The sequence below is a fragment of the Ailuropoda melanoleuca genome, chromosome 3 (genome assembly GCF_002007445.2).
Source record: "Ailuropoda melanoleuca isolate Jingjing chromosome 3, ASM200744v2, whole genome shotgun sequence".
Lineage (NCBI taxonomy): Eukaryota > Metazoa > Chordata > Mammalia > Carnivora > Ursidae > Ailuropoda > Ailuropoda melanoleuca.
The window spans coordinates 40578577-40597057 of NC_048220.1; the positions used below are offsets into that span (position 1 = coordinate 40578577).

An 18481-nucleotide genomic window follows, 5' to 3' on the forward strand; every position below is an offset into this window, starting at 1 on the left:
CTATTGATCTCACATATATAAAAAGGCTCCATAAGTGCTGGAAAAAGCTAAAGCTGAAGAAAGAACAAATGGCATTATGTCAAATACAAAACTGGCATGTGTTCGACTTTAAAAGAAATTACAGAAAAACAGATTTCAATTAAATAACTATCTTTATATTGTAACAGGAGAACACGGCTTTATTAGATAACTGAAAATTATGGTGAATATATCTTTTGCTTCAATATTTGACTCTAAAATGTGGCCGTACGTTATGGGATCGAGCCCCACATCAGGCTCTTCTGCTATGAGCCTGCTTCTTCCTCTCCCACTCCCCCTGCTTGTGTTCCCTCTCTCGCTGGCTGTCTCTATCTCTGTCGAATAAATAAATAAAATCTTTTAAAACAATAAATAAATAAAAATAAAATGTGGCCGTAAGCAAGGCTTATGTATATAAATTATTTTCATGAACAGCTTGATTGGAGAAACCCAAACACATTTTACATTTACCTTAACCTCATTTTTCTTAAACTGCACTCTGCAGACCCAGGAGGGCCAGCAGATCTATAGAAGATAGGTTTTAATTTCAATGGTAATTTCAACTATTAAAAGTTCAGTGACAATAAAAAGATCACTAGATCTCCTAGCTCGCTTAAGTAAAGGAACGGAACACTGAATTATCTCAGTGCCTAGAGCTGCAGTATGTTCATTCCACTGGCACCAAGTAGGAACTGACAACCTAAAGTCAAAGTACTAAGTAGTGTTCAAACCAGTCCATAAACATTCTCAGAGGAGTCCTTAGGTTTTCATAGTTGAGAAACACCGCCCTTAATTTCTTTAAGTAGGCTTTCAGCTAGAAATGAAATTCAAAACCCTTTGAAAACTCTAACTTCTATAATGTATCTAACTTTCATTACTTTATTATTAACCCCCCTTTAAAAAAACAAAAACCAAAAAACCCAGGACCTCTTTATAAAAAAGTATCAAATTTATTTCAATATCTAGTTCCATTTTTAAATTAAAGCTGGTGGACAATTTTTTGTAATTTAAAATTCATTATCAGAGGTGAGGAAAACGTTAATAAGCTATTATATACTGACAGCGAATAAAATTATTAGACTACGCATTTATAAAAGCCATGTTTAATAGTAAAAAGTTCCAGTTATACTGCTTAGCTGAAGGAAATATCCTTTACCTCTTTATTTCTAATTTTAACATTCTCATTTTGACATAATTTGCCTTTTTCACTCAATTACTAGTATGATGAACAAAATTTTTCCAAATGTTAAACCTTTACTACCACTTATGAAATAGGACTTAACTATTACTTTTTAAGAATTCCTTAAGAGAAGTCTGAAATTTTAATTTTCACCATGAACCTGTTTGATCAGAAAGTACAGAACACCACTACTAGATAAATTAAAATGAAGAATGGAATAAAAACACAAAAGTGGCATCTATATAATGAGCAAATTATGTGATAAGACATTTTAACTACTTCACATTTCTACACAGCACAATAAAGAATAAACTGGTTCCAAGGTACCACAGGGTTTTATCATAGTGTTACTCTACTCAACAAGACATCTCTAAGAAAATGGCAGGTTCATAAGTACAAAAACTGTTCTGTCTGGTAGGTGGTACTCTACATAGCCAATGAGAGAATTCTTTATAAAATGAGATTTTTAAAAATGCAGAATATCTGATAATTATCTCAAAAGCTAAAATGAGAAAAATGCAAAATACGGTCATTGGTTAATATGTGGCTTTGAGAAAGCCAGAAATGATTCTGTTCCAAGAAATAAGCAATAAGGATAAAAGGTGTAAATAATATACTATACTAGCCTCTTTAAGCCAAAGCACACTTTTCACCTCAGGACAATTCTCAATTCCCTTCGTCCGAAACAGGACCCCATTCTAAGCCATTACTTGAATACAGTTCATAATGTATAGTCATTTTTCTCCACAGGATGTTTTCATTTCAGAACATAAGCTGCAAAATGGCAAATGACTAAGCCAATTATAAAGAATTTATAGCATAATAAATGCCAATTTACAGTAACTGTCAACAGACTTCTATACCAAAACCTAAAAGTTGCTGCAGTAGAGGTCACAACTAACATGATTCTTACAGGTGCTCCGACTTCATTTACAACAAATTACTGCCATAAAAACCAGAAAAGAAACCTTAGTGGGTCCTTTCAACACTGCATAATTTTCCAAATGATGTTCCTCTGGGTCTAGAGCCGTTTATTCATTCCTTCAGTCCTTTTTTAGTCGTTTAGCTTTTGCAATATTTTCTTGGCGTTTTTGTTTCTTCTTTTGCTCCTTTTCCCTGGCCTCAATCATCTTGGCCAATTTCCAAGACAGTACTGCGCTTGCTAGAAACAATGGAGTAAGGGCCAGGATAACTGTTGTAAGGAAGCCATATGGGTCCTTTGCAGCCCATTCCACAACATACTCGGCCCAAGCCTTTATATCAAACATCTTTGTAGCCGTCTTTGGAAAAGAGAAGAGAGGGACAACAGGAGAAAAGACTATATGGTTAATCAAATTTTGAAAACGTTGTATCATACAGTTAACTCAGAATTGTTATCACTCATTAGCTTTTTGTCTTTAAAAAGCATCAATTAGTACTATTTTAATACAGCCTATTACCTCCAGTTAAGAAGACATAAATTAGGATAACACTTAAAAAGATGTAGAAGTATAGAACATAAAAGTAAAAACCTTGTGGAATCTGTCATAGGGACTATGCATTCTTGGTAACGAAGACAAATTTTATTTAGCAGCAGACTTCTATAAGAATCTTGAGTCTTAAGCACTCATTCCAGGAAACAGCGGAATCCTGTTATTTTCTGACACAGCCTTGGTATCAAGTACTAATTAACAAAAGTATGATTCATCAAGTTTGGTGTTTGAAAAGGACAAGCCACAGAGCACATGAAATGCTTAGAGAAAGGAAGGTAGTGGAGGGCTGTTTCCAGGAATGAAAAGGAGAGGGTATGGGAGGCACAAAAATATCCACATTCATATACAAAGAGATATAAGCAAAAGAGTGACGTTATTTTATGCCCTCTTTCAGCTCTGAAGACTCCTACTTGAGAACATAATTTAATAAATGAGAAAATTATCCATAACGGGTGTCCTGCATTTTGTTCCACTTTGAGTTGGTATCGGAGGGCAATGTGGTAAATAAGGACGGTGTGGATTTGAGTGATATTTTCTATTTTGCCCCAGAAGCTTTTCAACCTTTTGTGTCAACCTCTATTCAAAGGTGAAAATTAATAATACTTGGGTAGGAATGGGTGTAGATACATCCACAATTTCAGCTGGGATTTAAAAAGTCATCTACCTTATGCTTGAGTACTTCTTTCCAACTTTGTCCTGGGATTATTAGTGAGCCAATTACAATTTCAGATGACCCTTAGCTTGTCTTGTCTTCTTCTTTAGCTCTACCATACACTTGGGAGAGAAGGTTTAAATTCTATATACCGGGTGGGTTGAAAAGAACAGATAAAAGAAAGAAAGTTTAAGTCACAACTTTCAGGATAACTTTAAAACACTTTCAAATGGACTATTTCGAAATCATGTATATACAACCTATAAATGACGTTTAAAATTGCCTGGCACATTATAGGCATTTAATATCTATTTCTTCCTAATTTGAAGAAAGAAATCATTACTACAATTTCAAATGCCCTCTAAGAAAATCCTACTGGAGTAATTATAAGTATTTTACTAAATGACTTCAAAAAATTGCGAAGCTCACCGACATATAAAAAGACAAATTAGTTCACTGATAAGTTACAGCATATCCATTCCTAGGTTTTGAATTTTTTATACTAAAAATGTCATTAATTTATAGGGTTAGGCACATAATTACAAATCAAACTATATTGTATTGTATTGTATATTGGTCTCATTATACAATTTGTGTTCTTTACAGAAAACCAAAACAAAATTTAAATCACCCACAATCCCATTACCTCAAGAAAACTACGACTGGCTTTAATATCCTTCCACCGGTCTTTTCATATTTTCAACAGAAAACACTAAAGTGCCTCCAGGATATTGTTAAATAGTCTAGTCTCTGCCCCTGCCCTTGAATTCTTAGGCCCACACAGAGAGCCCATCTGTTCCTTCAGCTTCTCCAATACGGTAATGAATTAACTAAGGCAAAATTCAGTTATAAGCGAAAAAAACTTTGCAAAAAAGTAATGTGGAAGTGAAGCACCTGGTTTGTGGCTAAGTTTTAGCCATTAACACAAAGAAGTTATCGTCCTCAGGCCACAGAGTGGTCCGCATACTTCAATTTCGGACCAAAACGCACGTGCCTAGGCACTTGGAGGAATCAATATTACTCTTCTTCTTTCCGTAAGGGGTCGACCGGGCTTGATCTCCAAACCAGACCTGCGCGGCTCCTGAAGCCGCAGCCGATGGTACTTCACCGCCAGTACCACGTCCCGTCCATCCCTGTTTTCGCCCTTACTCATTCTTGTTCTCCTATCCCATCCGGCCGCCCGCCCCAGGGGGCCACGTTCAGGCGCCCCTCGGCCTCGGCGGGCAAGAGCCCGGCGGGGCTCGGAGAACGGGAGGTTCCGGGAATCCCGGCTTGGTCCCGCCACAGCTCGGTCCGCTGGCGCCGTGGCCGCCTCCTCTGGGCACGCGGACAAAACCACCCCAGCGGCCGCCACCAGCCCACCCTACATCACGGTCGCGACCGTGGGCTCAGACCCCTACTCCCAACTCACCTCCAGGCCGGAAGCAGGAAGGCGGAAGCCGCGGCTTTCGCGTCCCGCCCACAGGCCAGCCCCGGCCCCGAGTGGGCCTGAGGAAGTCGAGGGGCCAGTTTCCGGCTGCGCCATTGCTGTTTCGGTCCCGGGACCTCGACTTCCAGGACTCGCGGGGGCGGGGATGGCGGGGGAGGGCGGCGCCCGGCTTCCCGGGGAACTGCAGGTGAGGCCGCGCCGGGTGAGAGGCGGCACCCCAGCTGGCCTCTGGCGGGGAGCCCGAGACCCGCGCCTCCTGACGGGATGAAGGGGAGAGCGTGGAGGCGCGGGTGGACTCAGGCCTCCAGGAGCCGGTCCGGAACCCTGCAGGCTCTGCCTTTGCCCCCGATGTCAGCCAGGAGACAGGCCCCCCTGCCCTGCTGGAGCCAGACCGTTGATGGAGGGCCCCGATGGGTGAGGTCTGTAGCGCCATGGAAACAGACTAAAGAGCGGCGGCAAGAAAGGAGTTGGTCTCCACAAACCGCCCAAAGTCAAGGTGAGGGTCACACAGCGACTGTTGAAGGATTCTGGCGAGTTCCTCCTCCGGTTCACACCCCACCCCTTGCCCCTGTCATCTTCTGGTTGGACAATGGTTAAAGCCTCACGTACTGGAAACAATGAAGCAGCTGGACCATGGTGGATCCACTGAACCTTATTACTAAGGGAAAACGCAGCCATGCTGTGTGAAGAGGGGATTTTTGTTGTTTGTTTTTAGTTTGAGAACCTAACTCATTTCACACACAACCCCACACAAAATGAACCATACTTGCCCAGAGTAAACTCGGTAAATAAACTGCCTGGGCATAGCGTTCCCACAGAGATACTTGTTCTTTCAATACACAAAGGGATGCAAAAGTCAACAAGCAGAAAGAATGAGTTTAATATTGTCTTCTAATCTACAGGAACTGAGAGATTAACTCTGATTTGGTTGGTGACCAAATTTTGTGATTGCTTGCACTGAACTGCTCTGTTTGACTACCGCTGCGAATGTTGCAAGACCTCTTCACTTTTGTGTGCCAAATAAAGCAGGTTTTTATTCTTGAGAGACTATAGAATGTTCTCTTTGAGGAGCAAGCTGTGACATGCATAACTAGATGTAAGAACAGTAACTATTATTTACTAGGGAACAGGCTTTTGGCAAATAATCTAGTGATCTCAAATACTGTTCGCTGGGCATATGTTAATGTTTGTATGTTGTATTAGCAGCAGTTGTTTTCTTACTCATTCTTGTTTGAAAACTTGGATGATGGTTTCAAAGCTTGTGCTGCTTGGACCTAGCCTGTACCTGTAGTAGCCAGAAAAAGCAGACTCAGTCACTGGATTGTGTATACCGAAAACTTTACTTGCTAGAGTTAACTATGTGATCTCTAAAAATCAAATGGTAATTCCAGGAGGGGGTCTGAATGTATTTTAACATCCTTCACTCTAGAGGCCAAGGTGTGTCTGATTTGTTTTAATCTTGGTATACAGTATACCCAATTACTGCCTTCCCAGTAGTTTACTCTGCCGCTTCCCTTGTTAAATGCATTGGAGTCTTGGGCTGCGAGAAAAGGTGCATAAGAAAGAAGGCTCTGGGGGCGCCTGGGTGGCACAGCGGTTAAGCGTCTGCCTTCGGCTCAGGGCATGATCCCGGCGTTATGTGATCGAGCCCCACATCAGGCTCCTCTGCTATGAGCCTGCTTCTTCCTCTCCCACTCCCCCTGCTTGTGTTCCCTCTCTCGCTGGCTGTCTCTAACTCTGTCAAATGAATAAATAAATAAATAAAATCTTAAAAAAAAGGAAAAAGAAGGCGGCTCTGTAGCTTTTGGCTGTAGTCTAGACCCTGCCTTCACAGCCTAATACTACTGACGTAGTTTTCAGTTCCAGCACAGGATGCAGGTGCAGGGATAGCATAGGGGTTGCCACAGCTGAGCCCCTTAATACAACCTGCATTGCCTTCAAGAAAGATGGTGTCAAGATTGGTTCGAATACTGTGCACTATTTTCTGTAGTGAGGAGTCTTAGATTGTGAGTTGAGTTTCACAGGTCTTGTCTCTGCCAATCCGTATACACTGTAAGTCACTCTGAGCCTAATTTCTCTTCTTTCTGTGGAACGTACACTAGGTCATCTCTGGTGTTCCTTCAGCTCCAAAATTATGTCGGTTGGACTGGGCTTGGCCATTTTTCTAACTTATGCTTTATTAGTGGCAACAGAACAAGGAATTTAGTGGAAACAGCCAATTTTCTTAAGGTCATTCTTTAGTTGAAAAGATCCTTAATTGGATTTTTATTCTTTCACAAATGTCTTTAAGAATGCCAACTTAGAATAACAAGGAAATAAGCTCTGCTTGTATTTATTTTTAAGAAATCTTATTCATGTAACTTTAACCAAATTAACAAAACCTTACACTATTGAGGGTTTGTCTTTGCATAATTCCTGTGTAGTGTATCGCACCTCCCGCCCCATTCTACTAGTTACCTTGAAAAAAGAACATTACAAAATTTTAACCATTTTTTGTTTTTTTCTTAAGAAGGTAAGTCCTACTGTGTCACTTGTTTAAAAAGTCTTTTCTCTTGATGTACAAAGTTGCTTTTCCCATTGACTCATGTCAAAATTGTGAATGAAAAAAAAAACATCGTGAGTGAGTAAAACCTGAATAAGATTCTATTATAAAAACCTAGACTTGACTAAAGATCTTGAGAACTTTTCTACCTGCTCAACATTTTGTGTTTATTTCTTTCTCTGCAATAACACTTCACATATTTGACTTAACTTGATGAAATTGATTTCTTCCCTCAATTTTGTTGTTAGTTTTTTCTTTTCATTGAAACATAATGAAAATATTTCTCTTTCTTAAGATTTCATTTATTTATTTATTTGAGAAAGAGAGGGAGCATGCGTGCCCCCACAGGGGTGGGAGGAGGGTCTGAGGGAGAGGGTAAGCATCTTCCCCGCTGAGCAAGGAGACAGACATGGGGCTCTATCTCAGGAACCCAAGATCACGACCTGAGCTGAAATCAGACAGTAAACTTACTGAGCCACCCAGGCGCCCTAGAAATACATTTCTTAAAAGGCACAATTACTGATTTAAAAAGTAATAATCAGGTCTTAGCAGTATTTGCAAGATCATACTGAAGAATAATTATTTCTTCTTTTTTTAAAGATGTTATTTATTTATTTGAGAGAGCGAGAGAGCACAAGCAGGGGGAACAGCAGAGGGAGAAACAGGCTCCCCACTGAGCAGGAAGCCTGATGTGGGGCTCGATCCGGGGACCCTGGGATCATGACCTGAGCCAAAGGCAGACGTTTAACTGGCTGAGCCACCCAGGCCCCCCAAGAATAATAATTTCTTAAAAGTTATTTATTGAGTACGACTATGTACCAGGTGCTGGGCTAGATGCGTCAGATCTATTATTACTAATCCTGAGACTAAACAACCCCAAATGATAATGTTCTTATACCCATTTTACAGATAAGGAATCAAAGACTTGAAAAGTAGAGCAGGATTCTAAACACATCTGGCCAAAATCCCTGCTCTTCCTTAATATCCAAAGACTTGTCAAAAAATGCTGATTTCATAAAATGAAAGTATATTTTTTGATTCTGTAATTCTTAATTAACTGATAATCACAAGCAAAATATTTCCATACTTTAGTATTTCTTATTGCCCAGGTGGTGGCAGCATGTCTCAAAGAGCTAGTATGGTGCAAAAGGTTCTCCCCAGTTTTGTCAGTTAATTTGCCTCTGCATCTCACATATGTGATTTCTGTCAACTAACTTCTCTGTTGGGCTTTCACTGCTGTTAAACCAAACCATCAGTAATTAACTGTGTCTCCCACCCTCCCATCAGCCTCATCTTCTGAATGGGTCCTACTCTACCAGTTTGCTTTCAGCCTCTTTTACTTAGAAAGCATCACAAAATTACTATTTTTTAGATTATTCATGTAGACCTATCCAGTAACACAAAGAATTGTTTTCAAATATTGTTATATTTCACACATTGTTATAATTTGGAAGAAACATATACTAAAAACAATGAACTAATATAAAATTCTTGTTTAAATTAGAAGGCATACTTCTTAAACTTATGGGATACACCAATTGAGGTAATGAGAAGCTTTTAAAAGATAGAATTAATCTTCAAATTAAGAACAAGAACACTCAGGAGGGAGCAGTGCAAGGTTATAAATTCAAAAGGAATGCATATATAGTAGAATAACTAGCACACCTATTTCAACCAAATATTGCTTGGATTATTATTCTCATCTTTGCAGGGCAGATGCTACCTCATCACAGAAACCCTCTCTACCCCTTATCACTTAAATTTTTTTTCCATAGTACTCCAACCTGACGAGTTGTTTCCCAGTTTGTTGTCTGTTTTTCCTGCTATTAAGGCAAGCTATATGTGATTAGTTACCTCAGTACCTAAGAATATTGTTTTGAATAATTGATTCCAAGATATAGCATTGCTACTTACAAAAATAAAACTGTTAGTTTTATTTTAATTTGTAGTTTGAACAAATCCTGAAGTAACCTAAATCCTGGGAAGTTGTGAAGTTTGTATTAGAGTACCAAACAGTTGTAGTATGTTTTCAGGGTAGTAATGGATGCCCCAATAAGTAGGTAAGGTGTTTAGAGAAAGGTAAAGTAATTGTGATTATCTTGTTAATGAAAGAACACTAGTTGCTTAGTAATTTCCAAGTACGTAACAAGGAACTTAGACTTTTGGTGCTAAAATTTACGATAAGAACAAACTGGAGTAGATATCTATATAGAGATTTTTGAAAATAGGGCAAAGTGTATATGCAGACTAGATGCTCTCTCTAGATATTTTTCCGGCTTCATTATTCCCAATGCAGATTGCAGGAGAAATACTTACATTGAACAGCGGATGTGTCTCTCGTTGATTATTCCTTGCCGCCCATGGCTTCTTGCATACGTTTAGAAACAGTCAGTGCATTTGATTACATATTGCTGCTCTGGGTAATTTACAGAATTTTTTCACAAAATACTGAAAATTAGGTATTTCTGCTTTTTTAACGCTGAAACTGTTTACAATTCTTTGTCTTCGGAATACATGAACATGCAGCAAACTAGTTCCCTGGAGGTAGAGGGCATCATTTTGCAAGGGTAGAATTTCCAGTAAATCCTTGGGAAGCCTGGGGTTGCAGTCAGTGCTGTTGAAGTTGTGAGATACTGAACTTCCCTGCTGAATCTGGAGGTTTAAATTTTAGGCCTGCCCCTATAATGAAATTGTATTAACCATGTCAAGTTAGTTTTGATTTCTGTACTGGGGTCTCCTAATTAAATAAGAATTGCTATCCCAATTGGGAAAACTAATCCATGTGTAAGAATCCTTCAGTGTAAAAATGATGTGTATTGCAAAAGCACCCCATAGCAATATCAATTTCACTGGGTAGAATTTTAATTTGATATCTTCACCTAAACAAGCTACTCAAAGTAACCATATAAAACATTTTAACCATATTTGTTCAGTGATATTGACAGGGACATTGTTTTCCATATCATAGAGTACCCTTTATGTAAAGTCCCCTGTAAGAGACTTTAGGATGTAATTGTAAAAAACTTTGGAAACCACTTTTTGATAGAGTTTTGCCTCTTTTTGATTTGATTGTCAAGAAGCTCAAGAACCAAATTTGAAGTTCATGTTTAATATCTATCCTGACCTGCGTATTTGCATTTCTTTTTAAACACATTTTTCCTAGGACAGGTATCGTCTGTAATTACCATATATGTTAATGTAGTAAGATAAGTCCTTGTTGAAATAGGGACAGTATAGTTGCCTATTTATCAAGTGTTTGAAACTCAGACTTAACAGAGACTTGATATGTAACAAGTAGTTACTTGCTAGTAAAATTCTTTCACCGATTCTAATTTTTATGTCTATTTTAAAATCTTGTATTATAACCATATCATTTAAAACTAGGGAACATAGGAAATCATTGGGTGGAATTGCATCCCAAAGTCTAATGCCAAAAGCTAGTTTGTCCCTTTAATAGCCCTTGGAGTATAATGTGTATACTTGGAACCTAGTTTAAAAAATAAACAAAATTTACTTGTTCCAAGCTATAAATATATATGGTTTATGTCTCCTAAACCATTACTTAGAGACATATCCTACTCCCAAATTCATGAATTGCATTTGCTGAGTTTACAGTTTATGTTTTTAGGCTTTAAGTCAGGAAGTGAAACGGTCTGAAATCTAAAAACTCCATTCAGATTCACATATGTACTCTTGAAGTAATAATAGTGGTGTGTATGATGAGTTTCTAGAGGCTTTGAATTTGGAGTTTTACTTAATTTTTAGATTTGGCCTTGATCAACTAATTTTTCATTCTTTGTAATAAGCAGATAATAGTAATACCTGCCATTATACAGAAAGTTGGACCAATGTTCACGTGAGATTCTTTTCATCTCTAGATTTTAATATTCTCTTGCAGGGCTATACTGCAGTTGAACACTTTTATTATTAATGAATATAGGTGTGTAAGAATCTCATTTAGTCTCTAGTTCTAGGTTCATGTTTGATTTCATGATGTGGAGCAAAAAAATCATTTACCATTTTTGTGCTGGGTTCCCATGTCCATAAAATAGAATTAAGACTACCTGTTGTTTGCAACACTAACTAGTTAATGAATAATTGTGTGGTCTCCTTTTTATAGAAGGTTATATTTTATAGAATTCATCTGTAAATTGATTGTTGGGAACTTACACAGATTCCCAGGGAATTATGTTATAAATAGTGATTATGTTCTTCATAGCCTGTAAATGCCTATTTGACACACAGTATAAGTGGAAAGAGTGCCTTTGCATAAAAATGGTGGAATATAATTTTCAAAACTATTAATAAAGTAGTAAAAATTAGATGAATTTTTGATAGCTTTGTGCCACAGTAAGATCTTATACCAAGTGATGGAAAATGAATTTATCTGAGTCCATTTTCCCCCCATATTTTTACATCCTAGATGGTGTGAATGATCAACACTTTCTGACCATCTTACCATATATGCAAGGTGATACATCTTACTGTATATGCAGTCCAGGAATCACTGTTTGTTGCAGCTGTTTTCAGGTCTGCTAACCCTTTTATACCATAGGAAACTAAAGCTACATATGGGTCTATAAATTATTCATGTGTGTATGCAATGCATATGGAATATATTCATATACATTAATCTGTGATGTGCCCGTCTCCCCACTTTATTTTCTGAATGAAGTGCAAACTTTTTAGAGGAGCCTAATGGTTCTTACCAACCTGGTCCAGCCTGCCATTTAAATCTTCCAGCATGAGAGAGGACCATTTATTTTAGTCCTCTGCAGCTCTAAGAGATGCCTTCTTAGTCTAGTGGTTGCAGTATAGATTCTAGAACCAAACTACCTAATTTGAATTCCAGCTCTCCCTCTTGCTAGGATGATGAGACTACAATGAGAATGCATCTCACAGACCCCCACTACAAGGAGCTTAATTAATTGACCAAGGACCTCAGCTGCTGTGCTCTGAAATCCGTCACTATGTTTGTGCTGAGACTTTGTTTCTTTTGCAGCTCACTGAGCACGGCGGAGATATTAAGCCCTGTTTTCGGCAGACACAAGACTTCCCTGATGGCCTGCAGGGGTTCAAGGACTCCTCCATTGCCTTACCAAGCCTTCCTTAGGCTGCATGGCCATCTAGAACACTTCCATCCAAACTACCTTCCCTCTCTCTTTCACTTAGGGTCAGACTTGCATCATCGTGTGACAGTTCACCCAGTCTTCCTGGCTCCTTCCCCATTTTCTCTCACGGATATTTCCCCTAATAAAAATCTTATACATGTATTTCTGTCTTGGCTTCTGGGATGGTAAAATTGAGATTTAGAAGTGGCTCATCCATTTCCTGGCCAAAGAGGCCACTGTGATTGGTAGGCGGGGCACTCATTTACCCCTGGCATAATCCTGCAGATTTATTATTAAAGATTTCACCAGTGTTGACCTGAGACAGTGTCCCAATGAAGTACTACTCTGGTAGTTATACAGGCATTTGAAAAACGTGGGAGGAATAACATCTACAAAGACAATAGAGTTGGCTGATTACTGCTAAGCTCTATTGAAGCACTGCAGAAGGAAAATAGAAATAGCTGTTAACAAGTCGTGAGAAGCTCAGAGTTAGAGCTAGAGGCCTCCTGTGGTAGCCTTTACCACCCAGAAGGTCAGAGTCAGTTGAATCACATGCTGAAAAGCTAGCCAATGTTGACTTCGCAGAGCTCCAAAGATATTTGAGCTTTGAATGTTTAGCCTACATGGCTCTTTTCATTTGAAAGTGGAGAAATCTAGGGTCCTAAATATGGGATGCAGTCATTTTTTTTTTTTAAGGTTCATTTAGTTTTTTGAGAGAGAGGGAACATGAGCATAGGGAGGGACAGAGGGAGAGAAGCAGATGTCCCCACTGAGCACAGAGCACAACACCAGGGCTCTGTCCTACAACCCTGAGATCATGACCTGAGTGGAAATCAAGAGTCAGACATTCGACTGAGGAGCCACCCAGGTGCCCCAAGGGATAGGGTCATCTTGATGGGATTCCCCTCCTCCTCCCTCTGGACCCTCAGGGCTTGCAAAGGTAGCCCTTTTTTAGTAAAATTAGCATGTTTGCTCTCCTGGACATACTACAGATGCCTCTTCCCCACAAGGCAGTAGCCCTCCTCCTCTACTCCCTTTCTCCTTTCCTAGTTGCCAAGCAAATAACCAGTAACCAAGACAATAACTGGGTTAAATCTCAGTGAAGTGAAAAATGTCTGAGTTGCACTGGCAGACTGTGGAGGAGGGAATAAAGAGGCTGAGCAAATGGGCAAGCCGGAATGGATACATTGCATAAGGCCAGAAATATCCATTGGGGGATTGTACTCCATGAAATGGGCTAGAATCTACACCACTCACCCAAGGCCATCAGGAGAGCACTGGTGAGAGAGACTTCAGCATCACTTAGAAGTTTGGTGGTAGCTGTCCTCTGCAAGCCTGGGATGGAGGTTAAGAGAAGCAGCCACAGAGCTGGCTCATTAACATCCATGGGAATAATAGAGCCCTCAAGTAAGGGAAGCCAGGTGGTGGTGCTTAACAGCCAGAAGCTAGAAGGCCACAGTTGTCATAATAACTGGCAAGGTCATTCTTGGAACCAAAAGAGCTTGACCCACAAGAAGTCTAGAGTCAGCTAATAGCGCATAGTCTCCTTACAGGCAAAATAGATGGGCAGTCCGTGAGGGTACTGATTAACATCTATTACCCTGAAAAAGCAAGAATGGAGGAGCAGGAGGCTGATGACAGGCTGTGACAACAGTAAAAAGGCATGATCCCCTGCTCAGTTTCCAGACTAAAACAGTTTCCAGATCTAGAACTGAGTATGTGGATAAGTCCCAAGGAAGAAGAACCCTACCACAACACAGAAAGTACGTGAATACATGACATCTCTTCAAAAGGGCTTTATGGCCATCTCTCTAAGTGACTACAGTAGGGAAAGGGCAATAATCAGATATTTTGAAGACTATCTGTCATAGGATTTGAGTTGATTTTGGTATCTGGAATTAAAGCAACAGTACAGCCTTCCTGTTAAAATGCGCATCTACCAGACCAGGTGTTCTGGCTCAAGTTAGACTCACAGTGGCCCCAAGTTCATAATTTAGAATTTATGTAGCAATTACTCCAAATGCCACATTGGATCCCTGGTCTGTGGAGTTGGGGTTATAGTGGGGATTGCCAAACAGAACCCTCTGAAACTGCCCTTCTCCCCACCAAGACAGTAAATCAGGCATAATACCGTATTTTGGGGAAAGAATGAAGATTAGTGCCGTTTAACACCTAAAAGATACGGGAGTGCTGGTCCCAATTCTATTTCTTTAATAACCAATCCAGCTCCTAAATAAACTGGATAGATCCTGGGGAGTTACTATGGACTACTGCTGACTAAACCAAGTAATAACTCTTAGTACAGTTCCTGTTCTGTGCTACACTCATTGCTAGAACAAATTAGTAAGGCCTCAGATACCTGGTGTGTCACTAATATGGCAATGTGTTTTTTTTTTCCATTCCATTTAGAAAAAAGAATCAGGACCACTTCACCTTCACAAAGAACAGTCAACACTATCCATTTAGACGGAGTTTTTTCTCAGGGTTATGTTAACTTTCCCATCTTCAGTCATAATATAATATAAAGATATATGGACCACCTAAATACTTCTCAGGACATTACACTGGTCCATTTTGTTGATAATATCATGTGGTTGGACAGATGAGCAAGAGGTGGCTACTATGCTGAAGACCTTGGTGAGATACATGCACCCCAGAACATGGAAGATAAACACTAAGAAGGCTGAGAGCCCAGTCACTTGAGTAAAGTTTGGAGATCTACTTGTCAGGGGAATGCAGGATGTCTCCTCCAAAGTGAAAGTCAAATTCCTGCCTCATTCAGCCCCTACCACAAGAAGTAGAACATTTTGTTGACCTCTTTTCCTTTTGGAGACAAGGTGTTCCACAACTAGGAATAATGCTGGTTCCTATACCAAGAAACATGGAAGGCTGCCAACTTTGAATGGGGCCCAGAGCAGGAGCGTTCTCTGGGACAGTTGCAAGCTTCGGTGCAAGCAGCCCTGACAGACACTTGCACCTTATGATCCAGCAGACCTTAGTGGTGTCAGTGCTGGGAAAAAATACAGTGTGGCATTTATAGCAAGTTAAGTGGGAGAATCATAATAAAGGCCCCCAGGATTCTGGAGTAAGGTCATGTCATCTGCAGCAGGTAATTGTATGGCTATTGAGAAACAGTTCTTGGCATGTCATTGAGCCCTGCAGAGACAATGTCTGGCCATGGGACAGTTAAACCTGCCCCTCCTCCAAGTCCCTATTGGAGTGACTGATTTTCTGAATCCATCATTCCATTTATGTTTATTAGTTGTTGATATTGTAAAAAAAGCAAGTGTTTCAACCTGTTCATTTATTTGTAACAGATGGATTCATGGATTCTTAGTTAACAGATTAAATCCATTACTATCATTTTATTTATTTTGATGTTGTTAATTGTCCCACATTTGACCATTGAAGCCCCAGAATGTTCCCTGTGTGTGTCAGAAGTCCCAGATATTTCATGTACTCAACATAATTTGAGCCCGTTCTTCTTGGTACAATCAGATATTCCAGGTTCATCTTGTACTTTCCCTAGCCCTGAAATCAGTCATTTTCTTCAAGGAGCCCTGCTTTCTTTTCGTGGACAATGGAATACGGGAACCAAGATCAGAGTGCTAGGTTTGCTCACACTGCTGGTGTGTCATTGGCTGTAGTCTGTCTCAGCAGATAGACAAATATACAAATAGCTATATTTATACCTGTTAAAAACCATGAGTTTATTTTGATACCTTCAGTTGGAGTCTATCACTGCTTTCTATTCTTTCCCTTTTCCTTATTTGTAATTCCCTCAACAGAAAGACTCCTGGCTGCCACTATCTTTCTTTTTTTTTTCTTTTTTTTTCTTTTTTTTAAATTATGTTCAGTTAGCCAGCATATAGTACATCATAAGTTTTTGATATAGCGTTCAACGATGCATTATTCGCTTGTAACTCTCAGTGCTCATCACAACGCGTGCCTTCCTTAACACCCATCACCCGGTTACCCCATGCCCCCACCCCCTCCCTTCTGTAACCCTCAGTTGTTGCCACTATCTTTAATATATTTACTCATTTGCTCAAGGCTGAAATACATGGAAGGTATTTTTAGCATTGCTAATTCATAGTATTTTGAAAAAAAATATAGATTTTTAGGTGACCCATCTGTCTCCAGCCTCTCGGTTTGGCTGCTGAAAAGTAATTTCTTAAGTAAGGTTAATAAATTCAAACTAAAGCCCCAAATAAGTGTATGTAGGCCAGAAGACCTGAATGGCCCAGGGGTTGTTAAAAGGCCATAGAGTTTCAACAGTCCAGAGTAGTAGCTTCAAACTTCTTGTCGGCTGTAACTCTCACAATAGGTGACACGGAAATGTTTATGTTGGGCAATAGTAGCTGATCATGGCTTTATCCACCAGGTCTTAGCAAGTATCATCATGGCACTAAGAATTGGCACCTCAGCTGAAGGAAAGGATAGACTTCCCCCTTGATGATGCAATTAAATCTTTTTTAAAAGCAAACTGCAGTAGATTGTTCTTAAGCTTTTTCTGCCCACGCACAAAGCACAATTTCTCAGTGACATCTTCTATAACCTTGTGTTAACAATTAAAAAAATCACATCCGGTTTTATGACCTACTAATATTTTTAACAAATATTTCTAGGAAATTATTGAAGGAAAAAGGTGTTACTAAATGCAGTACTCTTAATCTGGAGGCAAGCACTTTCTACACCAAAAATAATTGATTAGGGGGAGGTGATATTTTGTAGTTGGAATATAAACCAGGAGTTTAGGGTTTTGTGTGAATGAGCTGTTAACATCAAACCTCAAGTATGCAAGCCATTTGTGCTTTAACATCAATTTCTTTTTGCTTTTACTACTTTGTGTAGTTTTGGTAAATATCATTAAGCAACTTCAGCTTTCCACATTAGCATCGAATAGTAAGCAGTCCAAAGATGAATGCATCCTTTTGTATTGGTAGTATCTTTGAGGAAGGCTTAAAATTTTTTGGTTGTTAAGATCAGTGTTTAGTGTTGTGCAGTACATTGGCTTTTTCCTCTAAAATGGGAGGTAAACTTAAAGTTGATTAGTCTCTTCAGCTTAATATCGTCCGTATGTTAATTTGCCTGTTTTGCTTGGTATTTTATCTTTAGATTTACTGTTAACTGCCCGTCACTAAAAAGAAATTATATGTTAAATCCTTAAAGTGACTTGTTTTTTGTGAATGTGAATAACTGGGGAAATGTTTGGAAAAAGAAAGGGGCACTTTTAATCTTTGAAAAGCACATTGACCTAATTCATAAGGCCATGTGAAGGTTGGAGTTCTGCAAGCTGACTTGCCTTGACATTATTTTGTTTAAATGGCCTTAAATTAACACATCTACACTTAGATAATGAAAGAAAAATATAAATGTATTAAAAAGTACACCTGTCAGCTTACTTTTGGTTCATCTCTGTCAAAGCAAGTTCAATCGGTTTTACAAAGAAATCAATGATATGTATACTCCTAATGTTAAGACACTCTGGTTGAGGTTCCTTTAAAGTAGGTTAATTTTTAAGTCAAGTAACATTAAACATCTGTAGTAGGCAGCTTTTAAGATGTCCCCCAATGATACCCACTTGCTGATATCCATACCCTTGTTTTATGCCCTCTCATTTAGTTTAGCTAGTTCTAATAACATACTTTTGATTAATAGAACATGGTAAAAGTGATAGGATGTCACTTCAAGGTTAGATTACAGAAAGATTCTAGCTTCCATGTGGCTCACCCTATCTTGCACTCTCACTCGCTCACTTTAATGGAAGCCAGTTTGCCATCTTGTGAGCTGCCCTATGGAGAGGCAGGGGAATTGGGGAGAGCTTCTAGCCTACAGTCAGTGAAGAATAGAGTCCTACCATAACTATATGCATGAGCTTGGCTGCAAGCTCTTCCTCTCTGTCAAGCCTTGATGATAACAGTCCAGTTGACACCATGAAGGCAGCCTTGTGAGAAGCCCTGAGCCCCACTGTGCTAGATTCCTGACCACAAGAAACTGTGCAATAATAAGTGTAGGTTGTTTTAGTCGCTAAATGTTGGGGTCATTTGTTACTCAGCCAGGGGTAACTAATACAG

The 18481-nt window shown here is 39.4% G+C and overlaps 1 protein-coding gene and 1 long non-coding RNA gene across 3 annotated transcripts; one reads left to right on the forward strand and one right to left on the reverse strand.

Moving 5' to 3' along the window:
- Positions 1–944: 944 nt before the first annotated feature.
- Positions 945–5247, reverse strand: SMIM15 (small integral membrane protein 15). Of its 2 annotated transcripts, none has more exons than XM_011221093.3 (3): positions 4217–4727; positions 3335–3466; positions 945–2478 (listed from the first exon to the last, which is right to left on the reverse strand). In XM_011221093.3, exon 3 carries the CDS (start codon positions 2464–2466, stop codon positions 2242–2244), a length of 225 nt encoding a protein of 74 aa, XP_011219395.2. In that variant the 5' UTR covers positions 2467–2478; positions 3335–3466; positions 4217–4727; the 3' UTR covers positions 945–2241. The 2 variants fall into 2 exon arrangements, with proteins under 2 accessions (XP_011219395.2, XP_019652021.2); XM_019796462.2 differs by lacking the exon at positions 4217–4727 and adding an exon at positions 4734–5247 and having other exon boundaries at positions 2462–2478.
- Positions 5109–12564, forward strand: LOC117801498. Its single transcript, XR_004624078.1, has 2 exons — positions 5109–5247; positions 12296–12564. It is a non-coding gene; the product is annotated as an uncharacterized LOC117801498 (long non-coding RNA).
- Positions 12565–18481: the final 5917 nt, after the last annotated feature.